Source organism: Anabrus simplex, chromosome 2 (genome assembly GCF_040414725.1).
Source record: "Anabrus simplex isolate iqAnaSimp1 chromosome 2, ASM4041472v1, whole genome shotgun sequence".
NCBI lineage: Eukaryota > Metazoa > Arthropoda > Insecta > Orthoptera > Tettigoniidae > Anabrus > Anabrus simplex.
Window position 1 is genome coordinate 893,330,196 of NC_090266.1, and position 19,086 is coordinate 893,349,281.

The following is a 19,086-nucleotide window of genomic DNA, read 5'->3' on the forward strand; positions in this document are numbered from 1 at the left end:
AAGCAAATAAGCGTATCTTGTTAGCACATTCTAATTGCAATGGGTCAGATAAGGAAATTAACCAGCTTCCCTAAAGTCATCCAAACGTACTGTAATTTCTGGAGTATAAAATATTACCTTCAGGGAAAAGTAACCTAGAATACTTCCAAAAACAAAATTATAAAGTATCCAAAAGAATACACATCACAGAAATTAGAGTACTTATGGTAATTTTGACTTTGATAAATAAATATCCTAATTCAAGTAATGTATCACTATGACACTATATATCATCCCAAGAATTTAAACAGCAACTGAAGTAAACAACATGTATTTGACCACGTTTAAAAGACCGCATTTCAGTAGAACTGGATAATAATATTATATGAATGTATCAGCATGTTATTTTAAATGTTACTTTACCATCTCTTAAAACCAAGGTTAATATGGATTAGTATAAGACTCAATAACTATCTTTGAAGTCCTACCTTGCTGCTGATAAGGCCTGCTGCCATGACTGCTATGAACACTAGGAGGTCCCTGCCCATACATACCATCATAGCCCTGGTCAGGCCCAAGCATGTCCTGCAATGGGGTAGCATATGCAAACAACCACCACACCACACGTGCTCTAACACAATGGATTAACCAGCCCCCTTTCCTACACCTCGGACAAACACAACTTTATTTTATCCTTGGTGAAGCTGGGGTGCAAGTAAATAAATAAACTATAATTAAAACTAAAAAGTACCAGCAATAGTGATCGCTCAATTACTAGGCTAACATTAAAACAACAGTGCTTTGGTGTAGATGACAAAGATGTGAAAATGCAATATAATACTTCTCCACCAATGCAAGAAAAAAAGTTTAAAACAGTCACTCCTTGTAAAAATCACAAGCAGTTCTATTGCAATTACTCTTATTTTCATGAAATGTATCAGGAACTTCAAAGCTGTCTTAATGAGTTGATAAAAGGTACTTTTGTCCACTGAATAGGAGCCGAGTGTAATCCAAAAAGGAACAAGAGGCTTGTGAGCTTCATGAACAGGCAAAAAATTACAGGAAATTCCCAGTTTTCAAGAATAAGCAAACAGAAAGCTGCATGTTTAATGCTACACAGAGGGTAAGAAAGGTTAATGATCAAAAAGGGGTGTCATTTTGTGAGTTAATAAACAGAGATCTTGGAAATGTACATTGCAGTAAGGTTAGACTGGTAAGGTCTGAGATGTAATACCAGAACTAGGATACAGAACCAAATATTGACTTATGAATGCAAGAAGAGTGAAGATTCAATTTTCTGCAGGATTATAAAGCAATTATAAATAATATGAAAATTTCATCAAAGTGGTTTTAAAGAATAATTGTGAGCAGCCAAAACTCATCCAGCAATTACAGAGCTAGTGACCATCATCCAAAAAAGAAAGCTTTAATACCTTTTTCTCAAAGTACTACTCTACTTTCATACCATACTTCTTACAATAAAGATACTGTACAGCTTGTTTCATAAAATCCCACAGTTCTGAGTTACTTTGGGCCAACTCACTTTCTGCAACAAACTCATAACTCAATTTCAAACTAACCTAACCTAACCCCATGGCACTACAGCCCTGAAGGGCCTTGGCCTACTAAGCGACCACTGCTCACCCCGAAGGCCTGCAGGTTACAAGATTTTATGTGGTCAGCACGACAAATCCTCATGGCCATTATTCTTGGCTTTCTAGACAGAGACTAAATTCCAAAAAAAAAAGGGAAAATATCAAAGTCATCAAAACCGACTATATCCGACTTCTCTAGAAATTATAGAACATAATCCTTGCACTATACTTAAGAGAAGTATACTGAAAAGATGATCTTTACAATCCCCTTCAAGCCTTAAACCATACAGATTACACCTCACTATTTCTCTTCAACTGCTTCAAGTTCTCCACTGCACAGTGACCTAAAGGAGCAGCCAGGAAGATCAAGGGTTCCTACACCACTGTCAGTAGGCTTGAAGATGGTTTTGTATAGTTTCCCATTTTTACATCAGGCTGTACCTTGATTAAGGCCATGGCTGTTTCCTTCACAGTCCTATCTCATCGTTGCCCTAAGACAAGTGTCTAAGTTGGTGTGATAGAAAACCATTGACAAAAACAAAACAAAGAACAGTCTGGCACACAGTCCAAGAAATACTTCAATAGTAGATGTAGTCACTTCAGCTACAATCATTTCCTGACCTGTTTCTAGAAAATTGTAGTGTATGATGCACCACCAATAGTTTGAATAACTACCTACTGAGTGAAGAATGTTCACATACGACATACAGCTATGAATGATGAATATATGCGTATAGAGAGAGGCTGATCACTGGTAGAATGCTGAAATACAAGGAGAAGTAAGCATTCCAAATTACCGATAGTCCCTCACCCGACCACAAATCCAGTTTATACTGATGGAAAATCAGTTGTCTGGTCACTGTCATATGATTGAAGCAAGAGTGAATGAAACTAATAAAATCTGTGGAGTGATCTGAATATGAAAATTAATAACCTTCTCGACATGGATTAAGAAGGAAACCTACTGCAACTTGCCAAACCATCCCATTAAAACAAACCTTTCAGCTACTGACTGAAAAACAGGCACAACGTTATTCAGTTAGGGGATATTACTTTAACATTCACTAAAGCATTATAAGTCCAATATAATTAATGCAAAACTGTTTACAGTAATTATATATCACTTCCTCAAATTATTATTTACTCTGAATACCAACCTCACCGTAACACCAACAGCTGAGATAAAAATTTCTATTATATGGAACATATTTTCAACATACAGTATTCTCTAATCACTCTGGACTTCTTTAAGATCAAGTAAATTTTTCTAACTCACGAGGAAGATTTGCTTCAATCCTTCCCTCTGTATACTAAGTTCTACACTATCCACCAAAAAATAATTGGGCAATCATGATGGATGGAATTTAGTACATCAGTTGACTTGCGTGGCCAACATATGTGTCAGGACATATGAGAACCAGTTGACAAGGTACATTGCTATTGGACATCAATAAGGGCATGACTGCGGGCTGCCACCTCAGTAGGCTGTCTACCAGGGCAATATTGTAGTGAAGTTCAACAGGCCCAAATGAAAAGTAGTATTCATCCTGTACAAGTGGAAGTTGGATGGGCATTGTGCACGTTCTGGACGACCTAAAGTTTTGACCGACAGAGATCACAGAACCCTGAAACATGAAAATGTCAAAAATAGGACACATCCGATGGCTAATATCCAACGGAAGTTTCATGCAGCAACGGGACTACCCGTTTCCACTGGAACATTGCATACAGTGGCCTACCACTTCAGATTCCGACGGAGCAGCGACATAGGAGCCCCATATCATGAAAGACAAAGCTCGGTGGCTCAGGTGGTATTTGGACTCTTATACCTGGATAATGGAGCAATGGAAATTGATGCTATGGAGCGACGAGTCGAGACTCACATTATTCTAGTCCAGCGGACGTGTATGTGTGTGAGCGTCTTCTTGGGGAACGGCTTCTACCGGAGTGTTACAATGCCAACCAGGAAACTAGGTGGTGGTGGAATGAACGGTGTGGGGTTGTTCTCTGTAATTGGGCGTGGGAGCACTGGTGCTTGTCAGTGGCAGCATAAACATTGAGGCACATGCATACCTGCCAACTGAACAAAACTGAAAATCAGGAGATTTTGATATGAACATCAGGAAAAATCAGGAGATAAAATTCGTCAAAACTGCTAATTCTACATGTCTTGTGCAATACAGGAGTACTATGGTATATTATAACACTTATTGTCTCAAAACCCGACTTTCTATACGGGGCTACAAGGCTAAAAACTACACATCTCTATTCCCTCGCAGGAAGTATGTGAGTGAGATGATCGGTCTCTAATAAGCCTTCCAAAAATAGTATGAATTCAAGCTCCACATGTGTGAATCAGTCTTACACTTAGATGCCATTACTTAGCAAGTGCATAGATTAATATATCGCATCACACGCCCGTGCGATTATGCGAAGCACAATGCTATTTTTTACAAGTAATGAATTAAAATTTGCCAGCATTGTCTCCAAATGAAGTCACTAGTTGCTATCTTTGAAATTCTGTCATTAAATTACTAAAATAGACTCCAAATCTAGCGACTAGTCTCCAGAACAATCTACACTGATGTAAACGAACACACTACCCGAGAACGGGAGATTTACAATTGATATACGCATCACAATATACAGGTTTCAATAAACATCGCATATTCACGCGCATTTCTCATATTAATAAACATCGATATTTCATTCGAAAGCGGCCAATGAACGAAAGACTGCCAGTCATTGGTGTACAATGCTGAAATGGCGGGATCTGAAAATAAATGAAGTTAATAAAAAAATAAGCTAAAATCAGGAGAAATAACAAAATATTCGGGAGGTGGGAAAAACTGTTGAAAATCGGGAGTCTCCCACCAAAATCGGGAAAATTGGCAGGTATGCACATGGTAACATTCTGGATAATGAAATGCTCCAACATCATGGCGATTTTACAGAATAGACCCCCATTACTTCCAGGATAATGCTAGATGCCATGTTTTGGAGTATGCTACTATGCAGCGGTATGCTGACAACAATGTTCACCGATTGGACTGGCCCACCCAGAGTCCTGAACTTGATCAGAGAGAACATCTTTGGTACGGACTGGACCGCTGGGCGAGGTCATGGGAGGAGCAGCCAGAATCCACTGTCCAACTCTCAGAATGGTTGCAAGAGGAATGGTAACGAATTCCAGTTAATGTCCTACACACACTAGTCAAGAGCATACTGGACAGGGTGACTGCTGTTATAGTTGCAAGAGGTGGCCCTTCAAGGTTTTAAACCACCGAACAAACAATGTGGACAGATGCCCAATTACATTCTGGTAGACAGTGTATTATTCATTAAATAAAGGTATCCTCAATTCACCTTATTTACAAAACAAATTCAAAACAATTATTTCTGGGACCATATCTCATCTTTCAAATAACTCCTTATACTTAACTAAATTTGTTTCTGAGAACTAGTTTCCAACTCTTTGGCAAGTTTTCAAGCCCTAGATCTTTTCTGTTCTTTTGGCTGCAACACATCCCACAGCAATTTCCAACATCAAGGAGTTTTCCACGAGTCTAAGTAATTGTAACGTTACTTGCAATTATAATGGAACTAACAAGATTATTCCAAAGATAACTGCAGAATTCGTTCTCTACAAGCTTACCCATGTTATGGAATAAATGGCCACAGAATATAGAGACAAGCAATACGATCACCGTGTGGTTCTTCATACTACTAGAAATTCTTAATTACCATATTTCTGAAATCCCAAGACGTTTTCCCCCCACAGAATCTCATGTGAAAAATCAAGGGTCATCTTGCATTTGTGACCTAACAGTAACGAACACCACTGACTACTACCACGGTAACAACAGTGCTTCCCTTCACACCCTCACCCCCACAACACCAGTGGTTCTTGGGAAATAGTGAAGAGAGAATGACCGTCTACTAGCCTCTACGGAACCTTTTCTCAAATCCACAGAATGGCATCAAAACATGCGAGCCTTCAAATTCTTGGAAAGGCCGTGGCTACTCAGTGGCAGAGTTATAACATGTCCACTGTACCTGGCGCTTAGTAAAATGAACTGTTTTATAAACAGGAACATATTTGTGACAGATCGTTGTATTGCATGTTATGATCATTGTATTGTAAAGACACGTGGAGCAGTTATTACCAGCATGTTTTCAACGGGTTCTCATCGATATTATGATGCCAAATTTAACTTAATGGTTATCAAACATGCAGAAATGAAGAATAATTGTGCAGCCGCAAGAAAATAGGTATAATTAAAGCCAATGTTCCACATTAGCACAAAGACAAATATAGCTTAAAAATGCGTACTGTACAAAAAAAAGCATTCAGTGGCCCACAACTATGGGCTTTAAAGAAGATGAAATTGTGAGGTATGTGTGTGAAAAATGCAAGGACGAGATGGCCATACTACGGCGCAATAAACTCATTAACCTTCGAAGTCCGCATCTATTATACATCGCTAGCCACTGAAGTCGGCAAGCAAGACGTGCGTCTAACAGCAGCCAGTTGTATCTGATGCTTAGCAAAAGTAACAGTTTTATAGACAGCAGCAATATTTTTCTAATGAATCGTTGTATTGTAGACACACCTGGAAGAAATGGGTCTAGATATGAAGACAATAGAACTCATTACACAGGCAGTGACTGGCACAACATCCAACGTCAAATTCAGAGGGATCTTATCGGAATCTTTTGGGGTTCAGACAGGGAGATGGATCATCTCCCCTTCTATTCAATTGTGTTCTTGACAAACTGTTCAGAGTGTGGCACCACAAAATGCAAGGAAAAGGTGGTATACGAATGGGATGCAAGAACAAAGGAATTGGAGTTGACTATTTAGCCTTTGCGGATGACATTATGGTTCTGTCAGAGTCAATAGAGGAGGCACAGGACCAAATCGCCCAACTCCAGGAAGAAGCAAGGCAGGCCTATGGATCTCCTTCGAGAAGACAATACATGACCAACATCAAAACAGCATCCAGATGGACGACAGTTGAGAGAGAAAGAATTCAGAAATTGGAGAAATTCAAATATCTGGGGGAGTGGATAGACAACCTGTCAGAAAGAGAGGCACTGTTATTGAGAATCAACAAGATGAACTTGGCATATAAACTAACTATGAACACTTGCAACAAGAAGAATATCTTGATCAATACAAAACTCGACATTACCAGACAGTGATCTGCCCGGAGGCTTTATATGCAGCTAGTGGTAAAAACAGGATTGGACAAGAAGTTGGAACTAGCAGAGAGAAAGATTCTGAGGAAGATACTGGGACCCAAATGACACGAGGATGGATCATACAGAGAGAAAGGAAATCAAGAATTATATCTCAAGATGGAAAAGATCTTGGAAACCATACGGAAGAGGAGAGCCATGTTCTTCGGACATATCTACAGAATGAACCCGGGAAGAGTGACCAATCAGATTAGATTTTTTGAGATCAGGAAAACTACAGTGCACTGGTAACAGGAGGTGAAGAAGGAACTGGAAGAAATGAATTGAATTAACGTGGTCCATAGTCAGCCAAAATGAAAGAAGAAGAAACACCTGGAAGAGGTATTGCCGGGAATTTTTAATGGGTTCTCTTTGATATTATGATGCCAATTTTTTTAAGTTAATAGTTATTAAATTTGCGGAAATGCAGAATAATTGTGCAGCCACAAGAAAAAACGGCATAACCAAAGCCCAAATTCGGCGTTGGTGTGAAAATATAGTCTAAAAATGCGTACTCGTAAGAGAGGCATTCATATGATTTCATAAAGCACTTTTTAAGCCCGCTTTAATTTTTTTTTGAAGGAAAAAGTGGAGGTCGTCTTACATTCAGTTTGAACGAAGTTAAAATTTAGAAAATACTAAGGCACTAGGTATCTGTTTTCTTGGCTGGGCAATCAAGTTCTTATTGTAGAATATCCATAATAGCAGATCATTCTAAATTATACGCTGATAAGTTCTTGAAAGAGACTATTCATCAAGTTTGCCAAAACGCAGCTTAGCCAAACATCTTTTTATCCTGTTGTTTACTGTCAATACTCATCTGAATTAGCTACAGATCACGATGCAAGCAATCACATAATTTTGGCAATTATTCATACTGTAGAAGCCATTCATGCTAAAATATCTTACTAGAAAGAAATAACAGCATCGGAAAGTACTGAACTCGCACAAACAGTATAAAAAACTGATAAAATGCCCCCCCCCAAAAAAAACAACAAACAAACAAACTTGTAAGAAATAGCCACAGAAATGCAATTTCATAGCTCTACCAATTTAACTAGTAAAACACATAAAATGTGAAAAACACAAAGACCACATATTCGTAGCATAAAAGAAGCATTATACATCATGAATAAAATCTCATAAAATAAGGCTGAATAAATGCCAAAGGAAAGTTATGGTAAGTGTACTCTCAGTGCATTTCATGAAAATAAGAGACTAGCATTTACAAACCCATTGCTTATTCTACTCGGAATGACAATCTACCATTCAAGAAATACTGAATGCAACAATTATTACAATAATTTGAGTAAATATCATGCTTCACATGACGTAATGCAATTTAAAATAAAAACACTGAAAGATACAACTGAAAATCATATAACAAAAATATTTCTAGAAATATAAAACTGACATTTAAAAATGGAGACAATGAAAATGTAAATATATACATGCAGTTTCTTAAAGCAGGTTTCAAATTTACCTTTTTGAAAGCCAATGAATGAACCAGTATATTGGTCATTCTTCATCTGATAATAGCAAGCAGTATTGGCTTGAGTTACAAACTTAGCCTCGTCAAGTTGCCAGTTCAAGATAATGTCTTATGTGGGTAGAGGTAACAGGAAGTATAGGCTGAAGACAGAGATGGAAGAAAACAACAAAACTACAAAAATATAATAATGGATTGGAAACTGAAATTACACACGCACACACACAAAGAATAATACATTAGCAGAAGTTTCCTGAAGACAAAATCACTCCAGACATAGACAATTCAGTCAAGTGTCCTCCCATCACTTTTGGCTTAGAGTAGTTTTCAGTTTTCTGCCATTAGCTATTCCGTCTGCAAAAAATAACGAGGCTAAATGATGGACAGAAAATCTACCAAGGTGAACAATTCTAAGGAACAAAACATACACAATCACAAGGATAAGGGAACGCAACAGAACAACCTTGCTGTTACCTCACATCTTGAGGATGAAATCTTCAGTCACGGGTCTCATTTGGTGGAAGTGAAGTCAAGTGTAGGATGTAGTTGTTCCGTGAATCTTGGTCCTGGAGACTTGCCCACTGGTGGATGCACCAATGATGATACATGCAGGTTAAGGGAGTAGGGCATATGAGTTAACAGTTTGCAAGGATATGATGCAAGTTTCCAAAACTTGGGACTATTAGATATAGTACAAATAAATGATAAATGGCATTGCAGCAAAGTTACAATAAACTGCAAAATAAAAATTACATGAGGTAGTCCAACACAACACAAGAGTAAAAAAAACACTCCAATGAAAGAAGTTAGAATTAACCTATGTATCAAATAAAAGGGGGTCAAAGTTATTACGTGAGAAGTTATGCAACATAAAACATTCTTAGAATCCAAAGCCAAGAGCAGGTTCCAACTTGTTTTCCCAGGAGCTGAGGTAAGACTTAGAACCCTGGCAAGTATTTGTAGGATATGCTACTTAACACCAATATGCACCAGTCTTCAATCAACACTAACTCGACTGACTGTGAATAAAACTGAATCAAAACCATACATATCATAATGCAAAACCTCGATCTTTGATCGTACATTAGGCTACAATGATTTAAGCTATACTGAAGAAAACTCAAAGTTTTTACATAAAAATGTATAAATAACTTGTACAGTTGTACAGAAGAACAGATTTCTTTTTTTGTTTACAAGTATTCACTATATTACATAAAATATCCTCCTTTAAAGTATAACTACCCCGATTTAAACTACAAAATATTTAGGTCACTGATGCCACATTTATCGCACTATTTTTCAATTTGGTCAGAGCCAGTATAAGTGAAGAATCGAAGAACGAGATCTGTTCAACGTTCGTAAATAAGTATCAAAATGCCATATGAGATAATTTTTTTCTTATCATTAAATAGCAACAGCCAGTGAAACAACTGTTGTTTATAATGGGATCTTAATTAAGTGCAACATGATTACTATATTTACTTGCATCATTTTCATACCCTTAATTTTGAAATGGAAATTTGGGTGAAAATAAAAATTTGCATCATGAATATGTTTCCATTTCTTTCTCTTTGCAAACTGTACAGTCATGAAAATATCCACCGTTTCAACAGATGGTCATCAGTTTGTAGGCAGAGGCTGAGAACCGCAAACTGCAACACAGCAGTAATGCAACCGCTCAGCAAGCAACGCATAGTGTTACACGCAACACTAGTGTGCTTGCAATCACGCCATGGGAGAAGTGCACTTAGTCTATAACAGAGGTGTTCAGCCGGACGTCTGATGAGGCCAGCCCAATGCAGCCGGGCTGGCCTGATGTAAATTTGGGCATCTTACGTAGCAAGCATATGTAACAGTGAACCGAGAGACGGAACACATTTTGCAGGGAAGTGAAACAGTGACGTTCGATTGTGACTATGAAGCTCTCCGCCACTACCGAGTGAAATTCTGATTGGGATACACTATTAAGAAAAGACGTTATAATCGCAAGACGACGGACCTTTTCAAGATATTCTTTCTAGTTTGATTTATACGGCACTTTACTGTATAAAAACAGCCCGTTGTATTTTTTTATAATTATACATTCAAAGAAAAGTGACAATTTTCGTGTTACATTTTACAATGACACAGGGTTCAAGCGCACAACCTACGATTTACAATTCTTTGGATGGGAATGACAGTATTTCCATTTAAGAAAAGTAAAATTCCTGTTATTCGTTCAGATAGACGTAATATATTTACATAATTCAATAAGTTTACTGCATGATTTTGTAGAGTTGTAGTGCTGTGCAACTTTCACAGTTCACTGAATTTCTGCAAATAGTATTTAAAACTTATCAGGTGTCTGATGATAATAGCTAGCCTCTAAATGGCGAGGGAGTTTCATCACTAGAGGACGTAGAAATTTACTATCCTAGATTAAAATACAACAATGTAAATGCATCTACCAAATAGACATAGAGTTTGCCTTCAAATAAATAACCAAACTGATGTTATTCCTGGTAAGCAAGATTGGATTGTTGGGAAGTTTATCAGATAATGTAAACCCAAGCAACCATTCCATATTGGTTGCTCCATATTACATTAGAAATGTCTCTAAAGCAGCTCTTAAAATATAATAGTGAATCCTGTAATTAATTACATACAGTAAAAAAAATTCGTAGACCTAACTCTTTATTATATTTGATCAAAATACAAACTGCAATAAACAAAAATAACATTTCTTACAACTTAAATTGAAAATGATGTGGATTTCTGTCCTCTTTCTTTCATTATTTTCTGCCTCTATTTCAAACTTTGGTATCCCCGCAGTGATTGAGTGTGACTGGAAGAACTTCGCCCAAACTTCACGGCATGTGCCATGGTCACTCTGGTTAATAGCATAACATTCATAGTCTGTACACCCGCCCGCTTATAGTGCCGAGCGCCTGCGGGACAAAATGCTCAGCATGAGCACCTCTGATCTTTAACATACACTAGTCTCTGTACTAATTAGTTTGGAATATGTACATGAATACTAGTTAGTGATGGGTAAGAAAAACTGGAATAACAACACAGTTTAAATTAACAGTGATCATGTTAGAAGGAAATAATAGCAAACATGTTGTAGCATGCAAGTTTTGTGCAGAGCCATCACATGTACAATATTCGTATAAATTAAAAGAACAGCTGCAGTGTGCCAACAAGACAACCTTATCATTTTAGAGACCAAAATCTAGCCAGTATCCAGAAACTGAAAAAGAAATCTTAAAATATGTAACTGGATTAAGAAATGAATGCTTTTCAGTTTCGCAGTAAATGGTAGAGTTGAAGGCACTGAAGGTTGCAAAGAAAAGCAATAAGGAATATCTCACTTTAAAGCAAGCAAAGGGTGGCTATGTAGATTCATGAAGAAGTACAACCTCTCTCCTCAAAAGAGGACGTTACTATGCCAGCTACTATGCCGAAGGACCATACACCAAAAAAGGGTGGAATTCACACAGGAATTTTAGATATAAAATAAACACACATATCATATTCATTATAGAATGTTAGGCGTCTTTAAACATTTCGCCTGCAAGACTAAGTGAATTTACTTAATGCCGCCACAATCCTCTATTTGTAATTAGCTCTGTGGCCTCATTTAGTTCTATACCACTTAAGTTTAAATCATTAGAAACTGAGCCTAACCATAGTCGACCGAGTCCAATATCCTCCTAGGAAACCTATCCTCCTCCACTTGCCTCGCATGGACCCACCACTGAAGCCGACTGATGTGTACAGCTTCATCAGTCAAGTTCACAGCCTTTATCTCCTCATTTCGAGTACCCTCGTACCATTATTCCAATCTGTTTGTACCAGCGATCGTTCTCGCTACTTTCATGTCTGTTACTTCTAACTTATGAAGATATCCTCAGTACACTCAGCTTTCACTCCCATAAAGCAATATTGTTTCACAACAGACCAGAATAAAGGCTGTTCGTCCAGGAGCTGAATGACTTGTTTCTTACAAAATACTCTTGATTGCAACCGTGCACTCACTACATTAGTTTTGTTGCACCTTGATTCGATCTGCCTTACAATACTACAATCCTGGGAGAAAACACATTCTAAATACTTGAAATTATCTACCTGTTCCAGCTCTGAATTTCCAAGCTGGCATTCAATTCTTAGGTTTCTTACCTACTGTCATCAATTTAGTCTTCCAAAGGCTAATTTTCATATACTCAATGCATCTATTTTCAAGTTCCAAGATATTAGACTACAGGCTTTAACTCTCTTGGTGCCAGGCGGTAGTGCTAGCACCCGCCCTTTAAATTGCCAGAGCCGATCTGGTCGGCCTTTAACAATCCAGTAGGAAGTTGCCAGAGCCGATTACATCGGCCGGCTTAACATTCTGTGATATACATAATTTTGAGGCAATCTATAGTGACGTGCATACTTTTGTTACAACCTGTAGTAAAGGGGCTACACGTTATTGTGTGCCTGGCCTTGCTTTGGAAGTTCTAAGAGGGTGTTATACCTTTCACAAGAGTCGTTTCCTGTGTTTACAAATACCGATAACCGGTCAGTTAGAGATTGCTCCTTGCAGTGAGTGGATTTGTGACAGGAAAATGGCATGTTGTTCACGTGATATTTTTTCAGCAGGTGTTGATGACAAATTAATGCAGTATTTGGAACAGTGCGAAGTTAACGCGGATGATTTATCGGATAGCGGTAGTGAATTTAGTACAGAGAGTAGCGACGAAATTATACCGGACACGTCCGCGGAATCACCGCAGCTAAAGAAGAGACGTTTAATTGTGTCTAAGAGCACTAAAACTACTCTGAATATGGTGGTACATGAAACTAGTGATAACGAATATGATGATGTCTCTGGAAAACATTTTATGGAAATTTGTCCCAATGAGCCCGACAACATTCCTCAACCTCCTGTCTCCTTCAAGGAAGTTCTTGGACCTAAACATGCCCTACCGTCTGATTCTCCACCCATATCATACTTCAATTTACTTTTCACTTACTCTTTGCTAAACCTTATAAGTCACATCTAGTCCTCTATCATTACCTAAATGCCTCTCTCCGCGGGCCAAGTGTAGTGTGCCTGCCTCTCACCCGGAGGTCATGGGTTCGATTCCCGCCCAGGTCAAGAATTTTTGCCTGGTCCTGAGGGTTGGTTGGAGGTTCACTCAATCTAAGTGACCCTAAGTGATTGCAATTGAGGAGATAGCTGAGGGTGAGAGGGCGACTCCGGTCTGGAAAACCAAGAATAATTACTGAGAGGATCCATCTCACTGACCATGATTCACCTCATAAACTGCAGGTACCGAACTGAGCAGCGGTCGCTTAGTAGGTCAAAGCAAATCACTGCTTTAGTGCCAGGCATTTCTTAGTTTCGTACATTCTGTTGTATTGTAAAATTACTTTTCTTAATATATACTACAAGCGAAAACAAGAAACTATTTTTTCTGAAAACAAAGAACTATAATATCAACTACTAATTTTTACTTATTTAATAATTCAGAATTATTTTAATACTGTGTTGTCCGCACGTAGAAAATTTGTTGTCAGTATTTGCCAAGCATCGATACATACATGCAAATTTTATCGGTGAGTAAAATTGTCTTGTTTTTACTAGTGACATATGTTTGAATTTTTATTTTTTACGTTTTTATTTTTCTCGTTCAAATTAGTTATTCTATAGAATTGTATTTAGAAATACATTTTACATAATTACGTATGTTCTTTTGTATCGTAAATTATTTTTTCAAAGTAGATATTGAGAGAGAAAGTGCGAAAATATTTTTCTCCTCCTAAAAATAAACGTTATCGACAACTGTAAATCAACAATAAAACGTCTTTGACTCTTTATATCACTCCAAACCAGTTTCTTATTCTACGTAGTCAATATGTAGAAAATTTCATGCCGGTATTTGCTATACACCGGTAGATATACACAAATTTAAAAATACATGTATTTCCACTGAAAATGGCCTGGCACTTTACAGTAGTAGAGTGGAGGCGGAGCTCTGGCGTCTTCCAGCTGATGGGCAGCGGCCGACCAGATCGGCTCTTGGCTCCAAGAGTGTTAAGCATAATCTGCCATTAGGACCAAGTTGCCACATAGGCCAAAGTGCTTACTACATTTGTACCAAACAATCCCTTCCTGCCCCTTTATACCATTCAGCAGATGATCCATGTATATTATAAACAATAAATGTGAAAGATTACAGCTTTGTCTAACCCCTGCAATTACCCTGAACCAAGAACTCGTTCTACAATCAATTCTCACCCCAGCCCTATTGTGCTGTTAATAATCTACCCTTAATTGTACAGTTCCCCTCTACGGCAAACATCATCTCCCTCGGTACTCTGTCACACGTCTTCTCTACATCTACGAAACAAACAGAACCATGTATTTCTTGTACCATTTTTCAGTTACCTGGCGCATACCAAAAAACTGATCCTGACTGCTGTCTGAAACCACACCGGTTTTCATTCATCTTATTCTCGACCACTGATCAAACCCTCCCTTCGAAATGTAAGATGTACTTAATGTAAGCCTGAATTCTGCCTAATTTTTTCTAACACTGAAAACTCTTTCTGTGGGAGAGTTGCTGTGAGGTACACTTAGTACTGCAAATTCAACATTACGTAAGGTTTTATACTTAATTTGTCCACTTTCATTTTTGAGCTCTGCAATGTTGGCCCAATTCACATCAATGTTACGTCCATGTACAATATATTCAGGGAAAGTATCACACTAGTAAACTGCAAATTCCTCTTCAAGTTTGTCATGTTCACTTTCCTCGACCGAAGTTGGGAATCTTCAAACAAAATATTCAAGAGATGAATAGAAAAACTTCATTCTGGGAGAGATGTCTACAAATTCGGCATGATGAAGAAATTGATTATCAAGGGGAAATTTCCAGATAACGTAATGGCAAGCTACCATATAAAACTCTCTTACAGAATTATAAAAACATATCATCATCACAGTCATTATCTTTCAAGCATGCCCTACCTTTTGCTCCAATTATCAAGTCCTCATTGGCATTCTGGTATTTCCTCCTCTTGAATTCAACACTCAAAAGGGAGGATAGGTCAGTTAAAAGACCAGCGAGTTTCTTCCTAAGAAGATGTATGGCTGGAGCATCTTGTTGCAGAAATATATTCACCGAGTTAAAAACAGGAAGTGTACTCTGAAGAAAGTAGCAAAATAGTTTTTGTGTGTAGGTCTTGTATGAAAGATTTTACAGTTTCAAACTTCTTGGTGCTCTCATTTTTATGGTGGGTCTCACTACAAAACATGAGTGTCAAAGCTTCCCACTGCTCAGGAACTCTATTAATAGACTGAAGAAGCAAGAGCCAACGGGTGCCGACATATTTAAAAATTTTGTGACCCTCTGTGCCACAAACAGCCTGATATACTTTCAATGTGTTTTGCCTTTTAGAACTCTTATCAAGACTGTAATATAACTAAACCTAAAAGTTCTCTACATTGACTGGTAATTGGGCTGCTGCTTTTTGTGCACAGATGTGTATGACATGAACAACTTGGGACATACATAAGAATACCTGTTCTTCACAAATTTGGCAACACCTTAATTTGCCCCTATCATTGTGTTTGCATTGTCAGATATAAAACAAATGCAATTTTCCCAAGGAATGGCTAAAAAAGACAATTCACTATTAATAACAGAGAAAATTCCCTCACCTGCATTGTTGGTACTCTCTAACAATGACAATAGAATAATTGATATTTGGCCTCTCTGAGCACTGAAGAAAGAGACAACTATACGATAAAATTTAACTGCATTTGAATCCATACTATCATCAGAGGCCAAAGAAAAAGGCGTTATTTGCAAAAGTTCACTTATTTCCTTTTTTGCCTCAGATGCCGTGTATTGAACCAAAGCAGACGTTTTACTTCTTGCACAACCATATTTGAGAGATTTTAGAGTTTGGGAGCATTGATCTAAATAAATTTGAAGCATGGCCTGAAACTGATAATGGAATGTTATGCTCCCCAAAAATGTGAACAGCAATTCAGCATTTGTCACCGCAGTTTCATTACTTTTTACGAAGAACGATGAAACAGACTGGTTTGTAATTTTGATTCACCATATGTTTCTCTGATTCTGTGTGTCTTCTGCAATCATCTCGTCCACCGTGAACCATGGAGTAATAACACGAACACACACTGCAGAACACTTGGTTTTCACTAACATGTGAAGCAAATAGGCATGGCCATTCCTTTGTGTAACCATCTCAATATCTCTGTAACACTGCCGCCTTCTTAGAAGATGCAATTTGACAATTGTTCTGAATCACTTCTTTTCGAATCAACAACTAGGATAATCAAATCAACAACTAGGATAATTAGAACTGAAATGCGCTAAATATACCACTCGTTCTACACACACAACAGAGGGACAGCCAAATGCGTGCACTGCAGAACAGCAGAGCAAGGAGGAGCAAGGAGTAGAGCCTACTTAAAGCCGACTTGACGCGTCATTCTAGCTAAGAGAGCAGCACATATCTATGTAGCTGGTCGTGATTTCACAACGCTTGCGGGAAACAAAAGGAAGTGACGACCAAATAACTGCCAAATAGGTTTAGCTGCCAACTTACAAACACTGAAACGAGGAGGGTTGACCAGTAATGCTCTAAGGTATTGAACATTTTTTCCCTTTCCTTTCCTTTTTTTTTTTTTTTTTTTGTAGAAATTAAATTTTTATTGTGACAATGTTGCTTTTCCGTAGCAATTTCCCCCTTCGAACATAATGCCGTAATCGTGAAGTGAAATCCGTAATCGTTACGGCCAATCTGCAATAGCTGGCACCTCTGCATTCTCCTTCAATAACCTGAACTTGCTTACTATTTTCAGCACCCCTGTATGTCACCCATTCATTTTCTGTATTCTGAACCTGCTTACTCCCTATTGATTGGAATTTTTCATTAACCATATCCATGTACTTCCATCTTATTTCCTCATCCTGGAGATTTTCTACCTTTATTTGTCTGCATACAGATGTCACTTTCTCTATCCTAGGCCTACAGATACTTGCATCACTACAGGTCAGATAGGGATCTGTATCATCAAAACTCCCGAGGAAACCTGCACATTCCTAGCAGATTTCCTGAATTCCTAGTCTGTTATGATTTAGTCTATTATGGATCTAGTACTCGTACCCTGCTATGTATAGCAGTGAATAGCCTTAAGCTTGAAGAATATATCCATAACTGCTAATCCCAAACTGGCACAAGTCCAGTAAATGCTTCCCATTCCTATTAGCTTCCGTTCCTTCTCCATGCTTACCTATTAACTTTTCGTATCCTTCAGTTATATTTCCAACTCTCGCACTGAAATTGGTCATTTGCACTATCCTATCCTTGCTGTTGACCCTGACTACGATGTCACTTAGTGATTCGTAACACTTGTTGACTTCATCCTCATCTACACACTCACATGGCGAGTGGACCAAGAAAAATTTCATCCTAATTCCTCCACCTGTTAAATCTACCCACATCATTTGCTCATTTGTGTGTCTAACAGAAACAATGCTGTGTATAATAGTATTAGTGATGAAGAGTCCTACCCCACACTCTGCCCTTCCCCTTTTAACACCTGTTAGGAATACTTCATTATCTTGCAAGTCTTCCCCACCTTCCCTTACCTGAATATTGTTGACTCCTAATACATCCAGATGCATTCCTTTGCTGACTCAGCCAGTTCTTCCTTCCTTAATTCCCATTAATATTGATAGCTCTCATCGAATTCCATTTCTTTTGTCAAGTTGTTTCCAAGGAGTCCTTCGTCTACCAAATGGCAGTGAGACTTGGTTACTTCCACAGGTCCAAGGATTATTTAAAATGTTCTGAACTCTGTAAATTTTGTGATGCAGGATTCTACCCTACTTACACATAATCCCAGTGAGGATCTCTCCTCTTAACATGTTAGGGACCACTGGTATGCATATATTTTTTTTTACTATTCGCTTTACGCATACCTGCCAACTTTTAGAAACCAAAAATAGGAAGATTTTTTAATTCTTGGATTTCATCACATATATTCCACCAAGGTCTACGTGAAAAAAGGTCAGGATAAAAGGCATACTTGTCTACAGTTACGATGCGAATTGACCATTAAATTTAAAATCTTAAACTAAGAAAACAAAAATGGTTACAAGAAAATGTACCTAATCACTCTCATTTATGACATTAACATACGAATAATATTTGTCACACCGACACGCGCAACAAAATGCATAATACCGTATATTCTCGCGTAATTAACGCACTTTTTTGACGAAAAATAAAGGCGAAAACTTCGGATGCGATTCAAGGAAATCGGATATTTACAAATTATTTACAATTCATTTACATTTAAAAGATACTGGTACATCAAATATAATCCAAACACAATTGGTTCAACCCATTTGCAGTTATCGTCATTTGGCGTAAAATTCCGGCGTGAGATTTTTTCTGAAAAGTCAAATAGGGTACATCAGATAAGTTAGACACGTGGGTTTGAAGTACCGACACTGGAAAACATTCTTCCCATTACGAGCTTACAATACGACCTGAATGACATACCGGCAAAAAAAAAAAACCTGTCCAACACGAGAAGGGCCGGGCATCGATGGAGGGACCCTGCTACATTACCCCAAACCATTCGTATCCAATCTTGTACGAATGACGTGTCCATCCACCTTTTTTCTTGAATACGAACGTGGATCACTCGCGGAAATTTTGCTTTAGGCATTGTTTTTCGTTTTAGAACAATGTAAGCTGCAAGCTTTC

At 38.0% G+C, this 19,086-nt stretch overlaps 1 protein-coding gene across 3 annotated transcripts in view; it reads right to left on the bottom strand.

Moving 5' to 3' along the window:
• Positions 1 to 19,086, bottom strand: part of arm (armadillo) — a 251,436-nt gene that overhangs the window by 16,748 nt on the left and 215,602 nt on the right. For 2 of the 3 annotated variants that reach the window (XM_067141649.2, XM_067141650.2), the window contains exon 13: positions 468 to 564. The exons of the other annotated variant lie outside the window; for it this stretch is intronic. In XM_067141649.2, coding sequence (XP_066997750.1) covers positions 468 to 564 — 97 coding nt within the window. The remainder of the gene's footprint in view (positions 1 to 467; positions 565 to 19,086) is intronic. 3 annotated transcript variants of the gene reach the window in all.